Source organism: Pteropus alecto, unplaced genomic scaffold, assembly GCF_000325575.1.
Source record: "Pteropus alecto unplaced genomic scaffold, ASM32557v1 scaffold35, whole genome shotgun sequence".
Lineage (NCBI taxonomy): Eukaryota > Metazoa > Chordata > Mammalia > Chiroptera > Pteropodidae > Pteropus > Pteropus alecto.
The window spans coordinates 9,972,565-9,989,516 of record NW_006437828.1 but is presented as its reverse complement, the minus strand read 5'-3'; the positions used below and the strand labels follow the sequence as shown (position 1 = coordinate 9,989,516).

Genomic DNA, 16,952 nt, shown 5'->3' with positions numbered 1-16,952 from the left:
AACTAAAAACACGGAAACTCAAAGACATCACCCACGAAAACCACCGAGAGCCATGACGGCAGCAGGGCCTTCGGACGACACTTACCTGCTCCATGGAAGGACAGGCGATGATCTGGACGTCCTCGGGGCTGAACTCCTCCTTCAGCAAGACATGGAACTTCTGGAAGACTTGCTGGATGTTATTCTTAGAAAGCGGAGAGGCAATCATATTAAATGTGTCACTAAAAACATATAGTCATCTCAGACACGAAGCGCTAAGAATGCTGGATCGTAATAAACTGGCAAAACGAGCGGAGGAAATGCATCTTTCATGAGATTGCCAAAGACACGCAATTTGTACTTAATATTCCACGTGCCAGCACACCCCGACAGAGACTCAGCAGATAAACTGCCCGGAAAAACCAAACCCTAGCAAGCCCCGTCCCCCGAGAGAATGATAAAGAGTCTTCAGCAGAAATTCCTTACACAAGAGAGAATGAAGTTCCCAGACACATAAAATGTACTGTAAAAATCAACCAACGCCCTGGGTGAAGATGTGAGCCCAACACAGAGCTGGGAGTCATGACGACTAAATTTGCTCTGACATCTAATAGCTCGGTGGCTGCCACAGGCCATTTATTGCTAGAACTCACCAGTAACACGGAGCGTGATCCCTGAAATGCCACTCGCTCAAGTGCTGGGCCACCTCCAGCGCGAGGGTCTAATTTTTCATTTATTAATTTACTACCTTCTGCTTTTAGGTAGAAATTACCTTAGTGCCAAAGGTAGCATAACTTAAGACAAAGTGAAGGTGGGAAATAACAGATATAATCAGACAGATGCAGGCGCTTCTAGAATCACAGTGATTATGAGCCGACTTCACTATAGAACAGTACACCAGCATTTTTAAATGCCTACAGGAAAGGAGAAATGGTGGACAAGATCGCCCTACATGCAAATAAACTGTCACGTACTCACCCTAACAGGTTTAAACAAGATGAACTCGGTATCTTTATTGGACAGGTACAATGACATACTTCTCAAAGTCAGAGGCAGCTTTGTTTTTATTGTCTTGTAGACACTTGCCACAAGGTCACCGACCTTTGCTAGAAAGAAATTAACCTCGTTAGCGTCCCAAAGAAAAAGAAATGTTTCCATTTTAATTCAGAGAGGAATAAAAGGAAAAAGTATAAAAAGACAAGACTATTACCCCAAAGAACTTCTTTCACTCGTCTTGTTTATCAAGTTTAATCACGAGCCCAATAAACATTCATTAAGTATCTACTTAATACAAAACTCTAATCTCTAGGGCTAAAGTGGCAAAAAGACACACACACCCCGGCCCGGCACGCTTTGAGACAGTCACAGGGCTGTAATACGCGGCATTCGGAACTTGGAGGTAAGAGTTAAAGTAAACTAAAAAGTGAGCTTATTCCTTTGCAGACTGACCCACGGTGAGAGATGCTCCTGACTTATAAGATCATTCAGAAAATATCCACACGTTTAATAGGAACTAAAAATTCGTGTGTTAGATTCTTACACTGCATTATCAGGAAGAGAATAAAATTCCAGAAGATTATAACTGAAATAATTCTATAGCTCAGGTGAAGCGTCTGAAAAGAAGTCAAAATGGAAAAGAAGAGTGGTGACCTGGATGAGTATCTAAAAGCGGAACTCGCCCAGAAAGCTACAAAGGAAAAGACTCAAACGTACTCAAACATACTCAGCCTCACTCACGATTAAAGAAATGCATGTTGAAACAACTGAGGTATTTTCAGACTGGTAAAAATTACGAAGTTGTGAATATAGCTCGTTTGGCAGGCGTGTGGGAAAACGGGCCCCTCGCCCACTGCTGCAGGGGTGCGAGCTGGCTTGTGGAGCGGGGTTCATTAGACAACGTCAGGCAAAACCGAACACACGCTCTGCCACTTAACGTTCCTGCCGCTAGAAATGCCTGACACAGAGTCACCGTGGATATCCTCACAGCCAGGGACGCTTATTAAAGAGTGCTGGAAAAACAAAAAACCAAAAGTAACTTAAATACCACAAATAAAATGATTAAAGAAACTGTGCTACGGCGATACACTCTGTGCCTCCAGTGAACAGGATGGGGAGAGCTGGACGGGCTGGGCGGACGGGGCTGCCAGATACGGAACAGGGAAGAACAGGCAGGATCCACACAATCTCATCTGTATAATGCGTCTCAGGCCCACATGTGCGACTTTATGCACAAACGACTTGGGGAGAGACACTTTTAATAGTGGTTACCTTCAAGAGGACTAGTTTGGAGACAGAGAAGAGAATTACTTTCCATTTTATACTTTCTCCTAATTCAAGTTTTATACCATGTTAAAAAAAAAAAAACACTTTAAAACTGAGGAACATTCTGGTAGGGCAGGGTAAGAGAGCACGATGCTCTCAAGAACAATAATCCAGGAGTTGCTTATGTTTCATAGAGCAGATGAAATCTCCTTTAAGACAACTGGTGCCACAGGCTCTGGTTCTACTGTCACTGAAACCCTTCGAGGGTCTCTAAGTCACTTTCAGACCCCTGATCACCAGAAGGGGCGTGGGGAGCCCAAGTCCGGTCCCCCCTCATCTGCGGTTTGACCTTCCACAGTTTCAGCTACCTTCAGTTAACCACAGTCCAAAAATAGTAAATGGAAAATTCCAGAAATAAATAATTCATAAGGCTTAAGCAGTGCACGGTTCTGAGCAGCGTGATGAAATCTGCCACCCGCTCTGCCCTGCCAGGACATGGGTCGCCCCTTTGCCGGCGTCGCCCGGCTCTAGACACGGCCTGCCCGCTCGTCACTTAGCCACTGTCTCAGCCGTCAGACTCGCCGTCCCAGTCCCGCAGTGCCTGTGCTCCAGTCACCCCTCCTCCACCTAAGGATGGCCCCAAAGCGAAGGGCAGTGACGCCGCCATCGGGACATGCCACGGACGGGCCGTCAAGCGCACTGTGCGGAGCGGAACACAACACGCACAGGGCTCAGGCGCCCGTGGAGGCTCGGACGGCACCCGGCGGTTAAGGGCGGACCGCTGTCCCCCAATTCCAAAACGGCGTCTTTCCCAGAGTAAATTAACAGAAGGGCCCCCTAATTTATAACTCGACCCCCGTGAGTTTAGCATGAAATGACCCCCGGGGGCCTGATCAGGTCTGCGTGAGCCAGGAAACCGTGTTCCTAGGGGCCCGAGACAAGTTCCTAGGCTGTTTCTGACGCTCTCACCTCGAAGGCCCCCAAATCCCTCTCTGACATTGAAGCGTGGGCTTCCTGTACCTCAGAGTCAAAAAAGCAACGCCACAGTTCCATGCGGCTAAACAGGACAGAAGACACACTAGGTGAACAAGAGCATCACGGCTTCTTGACCGACAGCTCCTCACTTAGACACAAAAGGCTTACGTGACAAACGGGCTGCGTGACACAGCACCGAGCCCTGCTGAAGTCTGCTTTGTCAATTCTTTTCATCTTTACGAGGACGATTCCAGTAAGCTTAGGCGCACAACGCGCTTAACACTGGCGGTCCCCTCGGGCTCCGCCTGGGAACGTGGCAGCCCGTTCTGGGTAAAAGGGGGCCTCACCCAGGGCACGACGCCCCAAGCCCCCGGCCTTGGCTAAATGTGCCTCTGCCTGTTGGCTTCCACCCAAGAGTTTTAAGAAAGATTATACACCCAAGAGTTACACCCAAGAATGTTCATTTACATAAACATTCAAAATAGTCAGCTCCTATTTCTATAAGTGACTGAAACCTTGACCCCAAGGCCGTGTTAATGCAAAGATGATCAGAACTCCTTCTGGAACTGTGCTGAGTAGCAGACTAACAAGTCTGGGACGGTGAGGGGTCGGAACAGGCGGTCACCACCCGGCCAGCTATGGTTAGAATTTCCAGTGCTGTCAGTAGAAGAACCTGGCTTTCTGTCCCCTCGCAGAACGGACTCCAGCATCGAGTATGCTGTCAGGGTTTCCGTCTCACACACGATAAAAAGGTTTAAAATAATAAAGACAGTATAACATTCACTGCCCCTCTCAAAGTAAATCAAAGGCCTAAAGCATGTCATCAAGCTTATTTGCAATAAAGCAAATCGTACAAACCTATAGTGACGTCAACACGTTCACATGACGAACTTCTGAAATGAAAGCCTGCCGTCACCTCAAATATAATTGATACTTCTCTACATTCACAACTCTTCCTAAGAGATACACAGCTACTCTTTCAACTTCTTAATTCAACTTCAAATTAACCTGAGGCATTACATAATAATAACTAAAAATTTTAGAATGGCCTCAATTCTTTTTCCCAAAAGAAATATATACCTGACAGACATTACATTCTCTCGTAGGAAAAAACGTATTAAAAATCGAGTTCCAGATCGCACGCCTGCAGACGGTCGACTCCCCACGGGCGCTAAGCCGCACCCCACTCTTTGGGTCTCTCACTGTGAGCAAAAAGCTTCCCCACCAACTTGGACACGGCTTGAACACAATTAAAACATCGAGTCTTTCGCCATTTTGCCCTTGTTAGTTTCGAAGGACCTCTACCACAGTATGGGCAAGGGGATGGCCAGAAATAAACGGTCTAAACAAGTATTTATTGTGGTTTAATGGCAACTTCAAATGTGACAAAACGTGCCAAAAATAACCCAGAAAGTTAGTCATGATTTTAAATGTCGAACATCTAATGCTAAAGACAAAAACCAAATGAAACAAGACAAACCAAAAAAGCCTTCTAACACACAAAAAATTCACATTTAGGAAAGAGTAAGACCAGGAGCATCTCGAGTGTGTCTGCCAATCAGACAATACTGCCTGCCACTGCCAGCTGACACCACGATTTTTATAATTTTTTCACTCTATAAACCGTTAAACACAGAGGGTGTAACCTGCATAAAATGTGGAACAAAATAATGCCAACGTTCCTTCATACGAGACTTGGAAAGAGACGCATTCTTCCCCTGATTTCATACTATCAAACACAGTATTTTCAGCAAAGCTGTCAGCACAATGAAAGTGGGTGTACGGGAACCGGCAGACCCACGGTGCTTCTAGCGAAGCCACGTTTTTCGACTGGCTGTGCGTGTGTGTTTTCCACTCTTCCTTCCTCGAAATGCTTGTTGAGATACAGGTAGAACGAGCCAGCTAAGACCCGTCAGCCCCAAGTTGCGTGGGTGTTAACGCAGCCACGGCGAGGAGCCCGACAGCAGCTCCAAGCGTCAGGGCCAAGGACGGTATCCACGCGAACTACCCGATACCCTAAACCAAGAAGCCCCAAACAGTAAAATGAGAATGAGTACCTGGCTGTGCCCAAGGCTGCTGCGAGAGGGTGTACCTGGGTCCTCCCTGACTCGCCATCGTCCTTAATGCTGACACCTAGCAGAAGAGACAAAAAGAAGACAGGTACCATTTCAGTGATGATGAATTAAACCAGTACGTCTCTCCGAGGACACACGGCACCATTCGAACCTATTAAAACGTAATGATAATCAGACGCGCGACCCAGAAAGAAAACGCATCAGAGCAGAACTTCACTCGTGATTTCAAGGCAAACGTCGTCTTGCAAAAAGCCACGCCGGGGTCCTGAGGCGCTGGGCCTGAAGCATCTCAGGGTGGGAAGACAAAAACGGCCGAGAGAAATGTCAACACAAAACAGGCCTCTGCTCAGGTGGACAGTTACGGTACTGTTAAATTATTACTGTACGTTCTCGGAAAAATGTCAGCAGCTAGACAAAACCTCCTTTATGTACCTAGAGGGTCCTTTACTATATCACAGGCAGACAGAATGTTTGTTATTTAAAAAAAACAAGATTTTCAAATAGCATCCAAAGGCACACTTGGCCAACAGTGCTGCGGGTGCGGACGTGGACGCCCATCTTCCAGTCACCCCCCTTTTTACTCCTCAGCATCAGTACAGAGAAGCAAAGCCGAAGCAAGGAGACTCGGTGCCTCAGACAGGACCGTTCCTACGACGGCGAATTATGGCGGGGTCAAGGCACAGCTGGGAAGGGTGAAGGACAGAAACTGCATAAAACATTTTTTGAGAATAAACTGTTAGGTGCCAAAGGTCCAGGCCACGACCTTGGCCTCACCGGAAAGTCTCATTAGCAAAGCTGGAGCACCCACTCTAGATTTCTCATAAAGAAGGACACACGAGTCTACGGCCATGCCACCCTGAACGTGCCTGATCCCGTCTGAGCTCGGAAGCTAAGCAGGGTCGAGCCTGGTCAGTACTTGGATGGGAGACCACCTAGGAAGATGGGGTGCTGCAGGCGTAAAAGATAAAATATAAGAGATTGTAAGATGACAAAGTCCTTGCGATCTGTGAGGTCAACCAAGGGTTGCCTCGTCTAAAAAAATAAATAAATAAAAAGAAGGACATGCGAACATTTAGGCAGAGGCACAGACAGCACGTAGCATTAACCGAAGCTCTGGCCTTCTCTCGCTCCCCGCCACGGTACCCTTCTCGGCCCCTCCGGGCCTTTGCTCACGCCGACGCAGGTATAAAACCGCCGCTTCCTCCTACTAACCTCCTCGTCGTGTCTCTACTTCGCATTGTGAGGTGCGACTTTTAAGAGCAAATCATACATACGATTCACATCAGACACTGCGAAGAGGAAAACACGCTCATGTTTAGTGCGGGGTCAGTGTTCACATGAACACATTTGGGTCAGAGAGTTTCTATCAGACTCAAAAACCGTTGGTAGTTTTTTATTTTCTGGAATGTCACTGTACCGAATATTGCTTAAAACAAACTCCTGAGGGGCTTGGGCTGGTGTGGGTGTCGTAGGAAGAGCACAGCAGCCGAGTCACCAAGATGCCAGCACTGCTCCCCAAATTTGCCCGCGTAAATAGGTAAACATACTAATGTGTCCACACTCAGGAGCACGGTGCTAAGAAAACTTTTTTCCCCGTTTGTCAAATGCCGGGCATTTTTTTGTATGCAACGATTGTTTTAATAGTAAAGACTGCCTATTCCTCCACTGATTGTTCCAGAATTTAACCAATTTCATAACAACATATACTTAGGCTGTAGATATTTATATATTAAAAACAAACACAAACTTGTATACCTGTTTCTATTTACTACCTACACAACATGTTTACCTTTAAGTTAAATCTTAAAGGTAAGATTAACTGAGGAAAATCGAAAGTTTTCCTCAGTCAGCCCCATCTTTTTTAAAACCTTTACAGGATGAACAAGGGGCCCAGCTCTGTCATCATGACACTGCTGAAGACATCTTACTGTTTACATATTCTCTGTCTTGATTTCCCAGTAGGTTATATAACCCTACGAGAACAGAAATTAAATTTAGAGGTCAAACTCTATTACGTACACATCAAGAAATAAACTTAAAGGTATAGTGTTGCTGAGGAAATTAATAACACTCCAGAGGGAATATTAAGAATAAACTTGCAACGCTTTAGGAAATTGTTTGAAACAAAAGGAATATTGCTAAATACAAAGCTGAGTTTTCGGCATAAATTAGTCCTAGCAGGGGAAACGCTTTTAGCTACAAACTTGAGATTGTATTTCCTTAAAATGCTCTCAGATTTTTTTGCTAAAGCAGTATCTTCACTTTAGATGTGTCATATTTTACTATAAAATAACATTTTATAGTTATTACAGCTCTTACAGTTACAAAACACATTTAAACGTATTATCTTCTTCTGATCCTCGTAATAAACTTAGTAAGGAGGAGGGCGGAGGGCGGAAAACCGAGGCTGAAACTCGCTGACTCGCCGGCCTCGCCCGTCAGGAGGCGCGGAGGGGCCTGGAGCTCAGCTTCCTGCCCCAACTGCTGTGCTCTTCCCACGACACCCACCAGGGCTACTTCGAAGTCTGTTTTAGGCAATATTCGGTACGATGACATTCTAGAACAATAAAAAAAACTACCAACGGTTTTTGAGCTTGACAGACAATATGTTACCCAAAAATCTTTATATGAACCTCCACCCCAACACTGAGAGCAGCATCACACTCCTTACGGCCAAACGCGGAGAGAAAACGTTATTTTTCCAAGGAGCAGGAAATAAGGCAATAGAGCACGTAGGTTCTAAAACTTATTTTGCTTTTCTCAAAAAAAATGCATGAATTGAACAAAAAAAAAATCAGGATGTTTATACTGGACAGATTAGAAATGTTTATCCTTGTGTATCCTCTGTAAAACTTGAGGTTCTCAATCTGTTAATGAACTTGTTTTCCTCACTCCAGTACCAAGGATGTAATGGGGATTAATGAAAAGGAAGCATCTCAACAAGAACAGCCCAAGGAAGGAGCAACATAAACGAAAAATCCAAAAAAAGAAAAAGAAAAAGAAAAAAGAAAAAGCCAACTTGGGGATCAAAATCAAACCTGAGTCTTTAGGCTCAAAAAGCAGTGTGAGAACCTCAGAATGTTCTCTACACGCTCACACGGTTTGTTTTATTATGCAAATCCGTGTATGTTTATAAAATCACCCCAAACTCAGGAACAAGCTGAGGACAGTCTGTTGATGGGATTTAACAATCCAGACTGTAACTACAGAGACCTATAAGCATCATCCAAATGAAAGATGAAATGCTGTTTCCTTTCTGTACCTGCGGAAACTGTTTTTCTTACCATCATTTATCAAGGTACAAGCACTGGTGGCCTTACAAACGGCTAACTATAGTAAAACAAGCACAAAATTCTGCATTTGCAGGTTTACCTTTAAAAAAAAATCACTTTAAAGTTTTTAAAACCTTTATGCTGTCTCTGCTATTCAGAACGGGAGTAACATTCACCAGGAAAAAGTGAAAACGTTTGCTCCGTAAATTCTAAGCAGCTATGTCCTAAATGATCACATGTCTAGTGCGGACACTGTATGCCTGTGCGTGTGAGTGTGCATGTGCGCGCGCACACGCACGCGTGTGTGGTGTATCTTTGCTCTGACTCGCTCTATGCCAACAGGACGGGAAGGGGCCTGAATCTGGAATAAGATAATGTAAAAGGGACGCACAGTCCCCTACCAAGTATTCTGACTGGAAACTCGGTGAGGGAAAAGGGAGGTCACCGTGAGTGACCTGAGCGAGGACGCTGCAGGTGAGGGGAGGGCGGGAGTGGCTTCTGAGGGACGATGAGAGGAGGGGCTGTCCTCACCGCCCCGCAGCGAAGGGAGTCTACGAAGATGTGTGAGGAGCTACACAGCGGACCCGGCGACACACGCGTGGCGTGTCCACGCAGAACCACTGTACGATTCAGACCCGCAGTATGTTTTCCACGTAAACCTCTAATGTTTGAAAAATGTCTGAAGTGTCCAGTCTTCCAAAACGCACGCTGTGCCAGGTTTACCGAACTTATACTAAGATCAGCTGGGACAATAACACCAGTGAGTTTTCATTCTCCTGATTTCAAGGAAACTGTACTTTTCTTTAAAAAAACAACAACAACAACAACAACAAAAATCCTTTAACCCTGGATTTCATTATCACCAACTTGCTTGCGTGGGAAGTTTCACTCTGCTGCTGTTTTTGCAAAGCCCTCATCTCAGCATCCCCACCGGCGCCGATGCGGATGCGGATGCGGATGCTGGCCCCAGACGCACCTGCAGCCTGCACACCGGCCCCCACGAGGACGATCTCGGCAAAAACTATGACGACTCGTCTGTAAACTGCAAAGCATCAAAGCCTGTACCGTTTTTTAATTAAAACCTGATAGAAAACATTTCCACTACCTTCTTTCTAAATTTACGTGGTAGGAAAAAAACTCGTCATACACACACATTCCAAGTACTTGACATGCATGGACTAAAGTCCACTAAACGATTAACATACTCCAACAGGAAGCGGAGAGCAGTCAGCCTGGTTTTTAACGTTTCTGTATTTGCTTTTTTGGGTACTACTTTTATAGTTAATATATTGGTTTTATCATAGGCTTCAGGCACATCCGTGTCACTGGGTCCAGCAACAAGTCACTAACAAACGACTTACTTAGCTGTCTCCTCTGGTCACTTCATACATACATCCTGTCTACCCGGTTAAGACTCAGATACGTAAATTTGAGAGAAAAGACTGTGATGTTTTTATTTTTTTATGATGTCTTTTAATATATGTATGTCTGGACGAGCAGTGAAGGCTTAATAAATTAAAGTTAATTTCAAGACTTTTTAAACATCTCTGAGAAAAGTTCTTAGTAACAGCACTTAAATTTTTTTTTTTTTTAATGATTAGGTTGAAACAGAGACGTCAAAGCAGCCATGATCTGAATGTTTCACTGCTGGCATTAGCCAGCTGATGAATTTTAGCTCAGAGACAGAGAGAGAGAGAGAGACAGATAATTATAAACCCATATATCTGGTAATTAACAATGCAATCATAAAAAACCTTCGATTCTTAATTATCCATGCAAAAAAGAAGGGAGAGATAGCATGTAAAACAAAGAGGAAAATACCCACCCATCTGAGGAACAGGAAACCCTGACGGGCAGGACTGTGATTACTGCCACGTGGGTGCGAACCCAGGAAAAGTGAGCGTCCCAGACACACGCACGCGCCCGCCACGTGGATAAACAGAACACGGCCCCCCAGAGGTCTGCTGTAACTAGCTTTGCACTCTCTCTTAAAGCTAAAAACTCCACCAGCCGTTTTTACCTGAAAGTCCAAAATCAAGCGCGGTGACTTCCCAGACAGAGTCACTGAGACCCGGGCTTCCCACCTCATCCTGCCAGAGTGCTCACCAGAGAGAAAGTCCCTGAACAGGAAACCCAGGGCGGAACTCAACCCCCCCGGGACCCGCGCGGCCCGCACCTTCGCCATGAACTGCTCCAGCGGCTCCACGAACTGCACAGTCTGCTGCTGGATGAACTGCTCGCAGGCCGATTTCAGGTGATGGTCCACGTCTTTTTTGGAGTCAAGATAATGTTCTCTTATCTCGGGAGTGCCCTTAAAAAGAAGATGACAATTTCCTCCCGTGTTTATGTGCCTGAAGTTAGCAGACGTGTAAAGAATGTCGTTTGACCTCCCACCACCAATGAAACAGACTCCTTCTCACCTCCAACAAGAACTCTATCAAGGCATTGTTGCTATTCAGCCTAAAAAACCGTGGAACAGTCATAGGGTTCAGGATTTTAAACGCTGCATCTGTGAAACAAAATTACTCATCCGGTGAACAGGTACAGTTTCAACAGAAAAGCCGAGCTACTGTTTCAGAGTGTCAGCAAACCCTGGTTCTGGGACCGCGACCCAACAGCGGTTTCGTCGTCACCGCGCCCTCTCGGATGGGGCGAGACTAGTGCCAACCACGGCTACGGCGCCCACGCCCAGTCATCTGCCAGACGTCAGAACTGAGAAATGACTTCTAAGCTTACTTATGCATTTATAGAAAAACGATAAACGGTAATTGACACCCTAAAATGTCACGGCTTTACTTTTAGGACGCTAAAGAGGTTTTAAAAAAAGTATTCATATACTTACCCAACTTCTTTTGTTATAATCCTGGCTGGCACGGAAATTTATTCATTGGAAGCAGACTGAATAAATTAATGTGTCAGCCAGAGAGAAAACACCAAAAGGACATATTTACCCCTTAACCTCCAGACTAACTAGAATCTCTGCAAAGTATTCACTGAGGTCTCATTGATGTTCAAATGCAATAAGATACGTTAGTCATGAGAGGTTAGAGGCTTTAAAAGTAAGTACAGCGAGTGTTATTAAGTGATAGAAAAGACCATTTTCTCTGCTTTGCTTTGCTTTGCTTTGCTTCGCCAGACTGGAGAAAGCAAAGCATGAAACACTTCGAACCCCAGCTTCCCCGCGACAGTCCGACCTGCCTGACCCTGACCCTGACCCTGACCGTACCGAAGAGACCCTCTCCACCAGATCAGGGTTCAGAGCAAAGCTTTAGGAAATGGCTCTGTTTCTGCTCTTTTTCTACGATATATCTGAAAGTGTGTCCGCAATAGAGAGAATCAAATCACCACAAGGTAGGCTGCATGAGCTTCATAATGTTTTAGGGAAAACATACTTTAAACCGAAATTTGCCAAAATTTTAGGGTATTTCGTTTTCTCACACGTCAGTGCATCTAAACTAGGACCTGGCAGCAGCAAGTTATGAAATTTAAAAAAATGAAAATTCAATAGATCGGCCCTGCTTTATCCCATCGTTTAAATAAAGTACGGGCCATTGGCACCTGGCATCCTTCAGGGCGGGGAGCATATTCCCACAGCTCACATCTCTGAAAGGTAAGGAAATCAACTAGAATGACTGGCACGTAAAAGCCTCTGATGAGAATGAGCTCCGAGAAAATCATGTATTCTCTAAGGGCGAAAGCCAGGAGATGTGGCTGCTGTTAAAGAAAAAATCACAAAGCATATGAATGACACACAGGTGCACTCTCCAAACTCCAAGAGAACTAAAAGGTCCTCTGGTGGAAAGGAGAGAGCATTAGGAGAAGGGAGAACCTTCTTACCATGACCCACGACGCTGGCTCTCGGGGGAGTTAAATCAAGTCTGCCAGGTCCCAGGCAAGGCCCTTAGGGAACCAGCGACCTGCTGCCCTTGGGAGCCCTGGCGCTGCGGCCCCACTGAACCACAGGGCACAGAAAAGAGTCGAGTCGCTGGATCTTCTCGCTCCCCCGATACATACGAGGGCAGTTGGCTCGTTATCTAAGTGAATGGCTAACGTCATTGGAGCTTAATTCTCTTGAAAATGGTCGTTTAGGTAAGTTTGTAAGTAAAGCTAGTTTAGATAAGTTTGTAAGTAATTACAGGAAATGGGGTATTCCTGGGGTATGCTCGTCACTGCTTAAGATCAACATCTTAAAGAACCTAGAATCATCGCTCATTACTTCAGCGGACGCAGCGTCTCCCCCGGCACAAGCCCGTGTGCTCTGAGGTCTGACCACCTCGAGATGACCGCTTAACTGGCCGAGTTAACAACGCACGCATGTGCGTTTAAACGCGTGCGTGTACAGAGCACTTTAACGCATGTTTTCGGTCTCGATGATCTGGACTGACCTCGCTAAGCTGGGAAGGTATCGTGACACGTGGATTATGCGCACTTTACCTGGGGGACAGAAGCGAAAACCCCTGTCCGAGATCACACAAGAGCCGGGAAGTGACTCTCTGGGACTCGGATAAGCACTGGCTCGGCCCCTTTCACCCCGCTGGCTTCCTGAAAGTTCATGAACTGAAAAACTCAACTCGGTGTTTAAAATCATCCCACTAGCTGGCACTGTTAGCAGTTCTTACACTGATTTTTCATTTTCGACTGTTTAGGACCATGCATGGCAGATCTGAGAGGGTAATGCTGCCTGACAAAGTGACATGTTCCGATACAGCTCCCTTCATAAAGAAAACGCAGCAAGGTAGACACCATTAGGATGCCGACAGCTCAGCTTAGAACGAGTAAGGAACATGCTTATTAGCAAGCACGGCATGCAAAACCATTGCAGATGAACATAAAGTAAACCTGTAACCTGTGCTGACACATTTGGACAGGCAGGATGCACCCAACTGTGCCAGCCAGGACAATGAAGTACCTCTAGTTTTCTTGAGGTCCAGGGAAATTTCCTTAATGGTGAATTCAGTGTGAAATGGAGCGATTTGTTCACGAAGAATCAAAAGATGCTTTATTAAGAAAAGTTGTCCATCAATACGAGTCTGAATTGTAAGACAGAAAAATGAACATTATCTCAGATTAAATAAAAATACGAGCATGTAAAACACAGACGTTATTAATCAATATTAAATATTATGTTTATAGCGCTTGACCTAACTTTTTGACTCTTAACTTTACGGCACCAACACTCCTTTGTGGGCAATGAACTCTCCCCACAGCTTCCAGGTTAGACTTACCTGGAAAACCTTGCTTCAAACTCTTATTAACACTGTCACCTGCTCTACTTAGCAAATCCAAGAAAGTAAATCGGACAGGAGGCTGTCAGGCAACACAGCCCACGTGAACTTGGTGCAGGAGGAGAGATCAGGCAGCCTGACGTGGGCACAGAGCAGGCAGGGGAAGAAAAGTTCAATGTACACGTGTGGTCCTGGCCTCTCTCGCCTTTCTAGTTTCTCTTCCGTAATGTGGCCTTCAATATTTGATCAAAGCGGTTTCGAAATCCAGAAATACTCGTATTTATACAAAAATACAAAAGGAGCCTCCAAATGCACAATGATTCGGGGTCACCATCTGGATTACCCTGCCACCAACAGAGCACTGACCCCCTCTGCCCCTGAGAGTCCCTGCCTTTCCTTTTGCCCTCTCAGGGCCCATCCACAAGAGTCTTAGGGTTCCAGCGTAGGCCTCAAAGCCCCGGCCCAACTCCCAAGTGGTGGATCATCACAGCTTTCAGTGCAGAAACGGGTGTGTGTATTAACAACAGCAAGGCTGTGTTTGCTCCTTCTTGCTGCTACTCGAGATAGGACCACCATGAAAATGCCTCTAATGAAGTTATACCACATTAGGAAAAGAAGGGAGGGGCTATGGAACAACGTGACTCCTCCCTGCTCTCTCCCCCCAACTTCTAAATAAACGCATAATCACTATGTGAGCATGCCTCGACTGATGGAAACTCGCTCTGCACTCTGGACCACACAGCATTAGGTCCACGCATTTTGAATACTTGCTCTATTTTTAAAAGAACTAGCAACTCCAATGGGCAAAAATAATATAGATTTAATTTATTTTACTAAAGCTCTTGTGATCCAGGAAATGTACCATGTTAGTTTACAGATATACAAGATGCTCAATTTAAGTACGTAAGAACAATTTCTTGCCTTAAAAAACTAAGACATTAAGTGATTATTTTCACTGATCACGTTTTAAAAAGCTGAGGAAGCATTTGAGATGTGGCTCCCCAGAGTACGTCGTCAGTTTGGCTCAAATAAACTTATAAAAACGCTCTATAGGTCTGGACGTCTCTTACGCAGATGTTTACTCGGCGTAGTCGGCAGGGTTCTGACGAGCCCAGCCAGGACCACCCTGGGGACCCCGGTGCCAGGTACAAGGGCACATTGTCACTCATCAGCTCCCCGCTTTGCATCGGGTGAACTTGGCCGAGCTTCTCCTGGATTTGCAGTGTCCCCGCTTTAAGCAGCAGGCCATGACTTTATTTGGCCTGTTCTCGGAAGATCTCTGAGGTGGATACGGGCTGAGATAACCCTGGGAAAGCGGGGAAATGGGCTGCTGCATTTCATTTGTCTTTAACTGGATTTGCTTCCTAAGTCTGAACAAAATCTTTGCTGGCTGATGAGAGGCTGAACTCTCTTTAGAGCTGAAAGAGAAAGGACACATGAGTCCCCAACCTGAACAGCCAACGGGGTGACGATAATGTTCGGATCCCTGAATCTGGAGGGGCGGGGATGCTGCCGGGAGCCACCCAGCGTGGTAATGAGCCGATCCCAGAGAGGCCGACGGCACCCCGAGAAGGGGCCCTGGAAAGCGTCGGGGATCCAGCAGCGTCCGTGAGCTCTCACCGGCCCCTTCTCGGGCGGGGTGCTCTGGGGTGACTAAGAGTCTCAGTGGGGCTGCCCAAGGAAAGCTCCTCCTGGGGTGTAAAGTGGCCCTACAGGAAGATCCACCCCATGTGACTCCTCCGAGATGGGCACACTGGCCTTTCCTAGCAGTTTGTCCAGACGCTACGCATCTCAAAATTCACACGCGAAATCCTGCCTATGGCGACGAGCCCCACCACAGCCAGCACCCTGTTAATACCGAGATGGCCACGAGGCGGACCCTTTGATGCTTCTGAATTAATCTTCTGCGCACTCAATTAGAAAAAGCTGGCTATAAAATCAGGCAGAAAGAATGAAAAGCATATTTAATTGCTCTCGGGAAACTTCAAAAAGAGGATTTAGATAAATGGATCAACCTACAATGTCATTTGTCAACCCAACTCTTTGAGGTATTAAAATGGCTGTCCTTATTTCAAAAGGGAGAAGAACATTTGGAACTTGATTTGTCAAGGACAGACATAAATTGTCAAGGTCTCCAACACAAAATTTGGACCCAACTGTTCGCTGTGTCCATCTGTGTATGTCTATATGTGTATGTTGAAATGGGAGATAATTTTCTACCTCCGCAGTATTGTTAAAATTAACTTAAAGGCAAGTGCTTGTAAGGATTGGATGTTTTAAAATTCTCAGAAATATAGGAACTAACTCAAAAGCTTTTCAAGTTCACGTGATTTGAGATGAATCCTTAGAAAATAAAAGCTAGCTTAAGTTTGTTGGTGTTAAGTAAAAGAGACATGCCATTATTTTACATGGGTTTTACAAAACTCCATGTTAATAACTGACTTTGACATTTAGGAACTGTTTCTACAGCTTATAAAATGTCTTCGAAAATTTGCCAACCTAGAGTGCTAACTGCTGACTTCTTAGTTTTTATTACAAATTGAGGTTTTAAGGGTTAAAATCTCTAATACATGTAGGAATAACTTTGCAGTGTTCTGAAAGGCCTCAAAAGATTTGTTTTTTATGTTAAACTGCATGAGAAACATTGTAAAAGACGTGATTAAAAAAAGTCTAAGGTAAATTACATGCATAAACAATGACTGTTAACTAAAGAGTCGAGGCTCTGGCTCCTCCCGGCCCCCCGCACACCCCATTGTTCGTTTTTCTGCATTCCTTCATGCATCCCATGCATTTAAGCTCAACTTTAGATGAAGGAGCTCACGAGCCCACATTTCTGAAAGGAGACCCACACTACTGCCGAGGTGCGATAAAACGCCAGGCTGCCAACCGCGTCCGTCCACAGCGAGCTCCCAGGAGACGAAGACTCAGGTCCTGGTTTGCAGAAAGGACGGCAAATAAAGGACACTGTCCCGCCCGGTTCGAAGGGAGCTCATCAGGCCCCGACATGAATGGACGGCCAGCCCCGTCTCTGACACGTGGCTCTGCCTACGACGAACGCCAAAGGCTCCTCGGGGACAGGAAGCCACTGACACCAGAGGCAGACAGCTATCCCGAGACGGCGCCACGCCGGTTCAGCTACGGACTGACACCGAACTCAGAACCCA

General features: G+C 45.7%; 1 protein-coding gene and 1 pseudogene across 1 annotated transcript in view; one reads left to right on the top strand and one right to left on the bottom strand.

Moving 5' to 3' along the window:
* The window catches only part of COG3 (component of oligomeric golgi complex 3), a 44,738-nt gene that overhangs the window by 3,809 nt on the left and 23,977 nt on the right, over positions 1-16,952 (bottom strand). The window contains exons 15-20 of the mRNA XM_025048998.1: positions 13,473-13,593; positions 10,984-11,072; positions 10,740-10,874; positions 5,274-5,349; positions 958-1,085; positions 86-184 (exon numbers count right to left, since the gene is read on the bottom strand). Coding sequence (XP_024904766.1) covers positions 86-184; positions 958-1,085; positions 5,274-5,349; positions 10,740-10,874; positions 10,984-11,072; positions 13,473-13,593 — 648 coding nt within the window. The remainder of the gene's footprint in view (positions 1-85; positions 185-957; positions 1,086-5,273; positions 5,350-10,739; positions 10,875-10,983; positions 11,073-13,472; positions 13,594-16,952) is intronic.
* On the top strand, positions 6,130-6,248 carry LOC112482189 (annotated as a pseudogene).